The 6,000-nt window shown below is 43.3% G+C and overlaps 1 protein-coding gene across 1 annotated transcript; it reads right to left on the bottom strand.

Annotated features, from left to right (window-relative positions):
* Positions 1-5,205: 5,205 nt before the first annotated feature.
* On the bottom strand, positions 5,206-5,607 carry LOC138921783 (histone H2B type W-T-like). Its single transcript, XM_070257142.1, has one exon. It carries the CDS (start codon positions 5,605-5,607, stop codon positions 5,206-5,208), a length of 402 nt encoding a protein of 133 aa, XP_070113243.1.
* Between the last annotated feature and the right edge of the window lie 393 nt (positions 5,608-6,000).

The raw sequence follows: 6,000 nt of genomic DNA, 5'->3' as shown, positions 1-6,000 counted from the left end.
ACAAAAAAATTCTGTAACTACGTATGGTGATGGATGTTGACTGGACCTGTTGTGCTGATCTTTTCACAACATATACAAATATCGAATCATTATGTCATATACCTGAAACTAATATAATGTTGTATGTGAATTGTACCTCAATAATATGTATATATTTTAATAAAATATATATAAAGAACTAGAGAAGACAAGCCCCATCCAAGGAGGGCAGGCTCTACTCAGCTCCAGCAGCCTGTGGAGAATACGAGCCCAATGTTGCCAGATCATCTGAGTTTTTTCCAGAGAAGCTAGAAATACACATTTCTAATTGTCAAACCCCCCAATTTTTAAATGTTTCATTGGAAACATTGCAGGCCAAACAAAACATTTCAGCTGGCAGGCCATGGCCTGGTTTTACACGCTTCGAAGTCAGACAGGCCTGGGTACAAATCCCAGCTTTACCATTTACCAGTTGTGTGCCATTAGGGAAGCCCTCCGAGCCTGTGTTTTCTCATCTGTAAAAAGGGAATGATAACAGTACTACCTCACAGGCTTGTTGTGAGCATTAAATGAGATAATGGAAGCACAATGCTTAACACAATAGACGTAATGAACTCTCAGTAAGTTTGATCTGTATCATTCCTCCCACAAACACAAGAAGTCAGCCCCTTCTCCCAGCCCTGGCCTTCCTGTCCACAAGCTAATTTTCTTCAACCGTGTACCTGAAGTGGATATAAAAAGGGCCCCGTTGGCTGCTAAGCACCCCCAGTCATTCCCTTTTTTAGCGAGGGTTTAGCCTTGGCAGAACAACTGGACAGGGCTTGCTTTTCTGGCCCCTGCCACACGTTTTACTGCCAATTGTGGTGATTTGAAATTGGTCATTTTTTTGAAGCATCATCCAAGACTATCCTGACATCTCAGGCAGGTGTTCAACCCCTTGGCCCCTCATATTCTTCAGCACATTTTTTGCGTGTGTGTGAGGAAGATTTGCCCTGCGCTAACACTGTTGCCAATCTTCTTCATTTTGCTTGAGGAAGACTGTCGCTGAGCTAACATCTGTCCCGATCTTCCTCTGATTTATGTGAGATGCCACAACAGTGTGGCTTCAGCAGTTCTAGGTCTGCGCCCGGGATCCGAAACTGTGAAGCCTGGGCCACCGAAGTAGAGCGTGCGAACTTAACCACTATGTCACCAGGCCAGCCCCAGCACATTTTTACATATAGAGCCCACTCTGCTACCCTTCTTTCTAACACAGCAGCCTGTCGGAGTAAAAGTAAAACATTCTTAGAGAGTAGGTCAATGTTTTCCTCAGCTCTGCTGTGCAGGATGAATGATTCTCCCACACTGCCTCTCCACCTCCACCCACAAAGCATCACCAGCATCCACCGGAATGCAAGCCATGTTCTGACCACTGAGTCGGGACTCCTCTAGGAACATCACTAAATGCATTTTACCTCTCTGACTCCAGGAAAGAAACCTACATCCCACGCGTTTTTTAGGAAAAGGAGTTTGAACACAACTTTGGTGATGAAGGGTAGACTGTGGGTTAAGCGTGTTATATAACGTAACCTATCCCAAAGTGTGGTGTACATGCCTCAGCAGGCACATGAGATGATGTTAAGTGGCACACAGACTTTTTAAACAGTTATGCAGTTTAATGGGAGTTACAAACATATAAATACCTTGTTATCTGTGATTCAGTAGATGTGAAGGCTAGGAAAATACAAAAACATCTTGAAAACGAGTTCATTAAAATAGCTGTATTTAAACAATCGTATAGGTGATAGGCACTCATGGAAAAAGCATGAACTGTTAGAGGAATGATTGCAATAGTTACACGTCATCAAAACAGTTATCATCTTAGGAGTCAGACAAACCTTGCCAAAATCTGGTCTACCACTTACTAGCTGTGTGACTTCAGGATAGTAACCTAATTTCTCTGATCCTCAGGGTAAAATGGAGGATAGCAATAGTGCCTGCTTCACTGGATTCTTGTTAAGCTTAAGGGAGGGATTTTCCAGTGTAATGATGGGGTGCACAAAATCCAGAGGCAGGTGTCCCGTTTCAAATCCCAGCTCTACCACTTACTGGCTAAGTGACGTCGAGCAACATACTTAACATTTCCGTGCCTTAGTCTTCCCATCTGTAGCATGGGATTGTTACGAGGGTTAAATGAGCTAACACATTTGAAGTGCTTAGAACTATTCCTACAGTATATTAAGTGTTATCTGTTTGTTAGATTAAAACTAAATGTATATAACGCTCCCAACACCTGGTAAATCCTCTTGAAATGTTACCCATTGGTGTTGCTTTGTATTCTCAATGCCTGGAACCAACAAATCTGCAAGGAGCATTTGATTCAGAAAGAGCATTTAACTGGTCAGCGCTCATAGAGAACTGACGGAGCCCAGAGCCTCTCTGCAGTAGGAAGGAGAAAACAGGGCCCGATGGAAGCTGAGCCTTCTTGAAGGACTGCCAGGAATGGGGTTGGAGAGAGGGCCCAGCTACCGTTCTCTATCCTGTTAAGATAGGTGTGGGTCCCTTCAACTGACAGATGAAGAAATTAAGTTTCAGAGAAATTCAGCCAGCTGCCTATTGTCACCCAGCCTATAAATGACAGAGCCAGATGGAATGCTACTTTGCTGGAGGACTTACATCCACGGTGGAGGAATATAGAATCGATCCACTGGGGTGATGAAAGTGGTATTTTACGGAAATTAGTATGGCAGAGGTATGGTGGTGATGATAGAAATCTAACATCAATAGCATTAAGGGAGATTCCACCACGATTATCGAGTACCTCTAAACATTCTCAGATCTCTCTAATCCCCCAAAACTCTCCTGTGATACCGCATCTCTGTCTTCATACTTACTGACCAGTAGTAACCCTTTTCTGTGAAAGAGTACTCTATTTCTATCTCCATTCCGCACCTCCCACTCACTCCTCAACCCACTGCACTTTGGCTTTTCTTCTCCAACCCATCACTGACTGCTGTGGGGTGCCAGCAAATCCACTCTCCTCAATCTTCACACAGTTGCTCAACAAATATTGAGTCTCTGCTAAAGTGCCAAACACAGTTCCCACCACTGATACACGACAGCACATGAGACAAGGTCTGTCTTCTCATGAAGTTCACAGATAAATAAGCAAACAAATATGAACAAAATAATCTTATGAAGAAAAAATATATGTGTGCAATGGGGGAGAGAGCAGTGCTTTAGATTAGGAAGTCAGGAAGGCCTCGATGCAGAAGTAGCGAACAAGGGAAAACAAAGTCCCCAGGTGACTGTATTAAGCAGTTCTAATAAGAATTGAACGTGACGATCTGTTACACAGGTTAGTAAGCAAGTTATCTGTGAATTTTAAAATGTGATGAAAATGTAAAATAAAGTGAGAAAAAAATCTAAAAGCAAATAACTTTCTGAAATCAAGTTAAGACTAATTAAAGCACAGGACATTTGGTCAAAAAAGAAAATTCTAGACCACGCATATAATGAAATGGAAAAGAGAGAAGGAACAACCTGGTAAGTCAACTTTGATCTCACACCAGTAGTCTTCCCATGAAAACAAGTACTTTAATTGACCATACTCTTATTTCCTAAGCTCACAGGATTCTGAAGAAAAATCTTCCGATCTGCTGACTGGGTGCTCCCAAACTAGTTTACTCAATGAGGGCGAATATCACTAACAGCGGGGCACATGAGGGTCATATCCTCCGAATAGATGCTGTCATCGGGCCGAACCTGTTTCAGCACCTTCTAGAGGTAGGTAGAGCAGAAAGCTCCAGGCAGCACATTGACATTCTTCATCTTAGTCAGGGCATCTTGGAGCCCTTCTGGTGAGAAGATGCAAAATCAATTACTCAGGTATTGTGACAACAACTCCTTTCCAAGAAGGAGGAATGAACTGGAGAGTGAAGTAAGGTGATTAGTGTAGGGCTTGCATTTAAATGAGGTTCAGAAATAGTTGTGAATGTTGATAAAATTAGGAGCAATGGAAGATCTCGGATAAACTTATAGATTGCAGATCACCTCTGACTGGAAGGCAGGCCTAAAGGGCTTCAGCAAGAAGATCACACAGTACCTCTAGGCTACATAATTCCTCCAAGTGCCTCGATTAAGGGGTTCCCGTCCATAAATTAAAGGAGAATTTAACATTGGAAAATCTATCACTATAGTTTACTTAAATAAACCAAGAGAAAAAAATGTTCCCAAAGCTGCCAAAACCACTGAAAGGGCATTGTGATAGCTATTAAGTCATTTAAAAGACCTAGAAAACCGAAATTGTTATTCTGAGCACATAGGCCTCAAACAAAATCCCAATATCACCTTTGCTGATGAAATGCCACTATCATTCCTATTAGAGTCAGAAATGTGACAAGGAAGCTTTTTATCAGCATTTTGATTTAGAACTATTTGTGAAAACTTGGCAATTAAATTTTTAAAAAGTTTAAACACTGAAAAAGAGTCTAAATATTTTCAGTTGACCAGATGATACTGCAAATGACTAAAAATCTACAACAGTTTAGCCTCAGGGAACTTCACACTTTCAGAAATAAATAGAAACACCAGGAGTTACTATGTCAGTAATATCTGCCAGTATTAACTGCCCGAAATATTAAAAGAGTAATTTTAAATAATTTATTTTAAAATTCATTTAAAAATAATGAAGAACCATTATATTACATTAACGGAAATTACAAATTCAAATACAAAATAATTTTTTAAATGATTAGGGACGGGCATTGTCTCAGATATTTGAAAATCAACTTAACAAACTGGCCTAACAAAGTCAGAGGGATTCTCATATCTGCTTCTACACTTATCTGTTGTATACCACACATAACAAACTTCGGGAAAATTGCACCGTACGTTTGTGAGAGAATGAGAGTGAAAAAGGAAAATATCACTATAACAAAAATACTCCCCCTTAAGGCTGACCTAGAGAAACATCTAAGAGAAACGACGGTTTAGGAAAGCCGGGAAACGTAACAAGGTCAAGGAAAATCCAGGATTTCCCGTGGAATAAACTGTACTCAAATATATATAAAGTATAGCCAATAATATTTCCTTTATGGTAAAAATACTTTACCTTTTAGCCGAATGCCACACGATCACCAAACTAGAGTAGATCCCTCCTTTTCGGGCGACAGCTCTTTTCCCGCCAAGTGAGGTGGCTCTGAAAAGAGCCTTTGGGTTGCGATGCTCAGGTGCTCCTGAGGCAGCTCAGCGGCGGCTGATGTATCTGATGAGGGCCTTGGTGCCCTCGGCCACGGCGTGCTTGCCAAGGTCTCCCGGCAGCAGCAGGCGCACAGCGGTCTGGATCTCTCCGTACGAGATGGTGGAGCGCTTGGTGGAGCGGACCAGGCACGTGGCCTCGTCGGCGATGCGCTCGAAGATGTCCTTCGCGAACGAATCCAGGACGCTCACGGCCTCCTGAGACAGGCTCAGGCCCTCGTGAACCTGCCTCAGAACCCTGGGGAAATAGGTGGCGAAACTGTCGAGGCGGCGGCGGCGGCGGCGGCGGCGCCTTGGCTGCTTCTGCTTCAGACTCTTCGGGTCGGCTTCCGTGGGTTCCGTGGTGCCGAGGCTTTCCTCAGAGGAAGGCTCAGAGCCGGGCTCAGCCATGTCAGAGTTGGTGCTGCAGCAGTTTTGAAGGAAGAACAATGGCAGCCGCTGAGAGGTGGTGGCGCATTCATGGCGCTACCTCTCTGACGTCATCGGCAAACTCTCTATGTGATTGGATGAAATGCAACGCGCTAACTGGCACCCTGTCACATGTGACCGGTCATCCTCCTGCTTGGCATCACACCCACCAGCCAGTGTGGGAATCTGTCAACCTCTAAACTACCTGTGACCTTCAGCAGAACGTTTTTGAAAGATGCCGTATAGGGCAAAAGATCATCTGATGACGTCAGCCGATTCATGCCCCAAAAGAGGAACTTTGGAAAGATCGTACCAAAAGCACCCAAATTGTAGAAATTTGTTTTAGCTCCTTGAGAGACTGCGACCTCCATCTCC

Source organism: Equus caballus, chromosome X (assembly GCF_041296265.1).
Source record: "Equus caballus isolate H_3958 breed thoroughbred chromosome X, TB-T2T, whole genome shotgun sequence".
Classification (NCBI taxonomy): Eukaryota; Metazoa; Chordata; class Mammalia; order Perissodactyla; family Equidae; genus Equus; species Equus caballus.
Note: the sequence above shows the minus strand (reverse complement) of the source record. Positions and strands in the feature narration are given on the sequence as shown.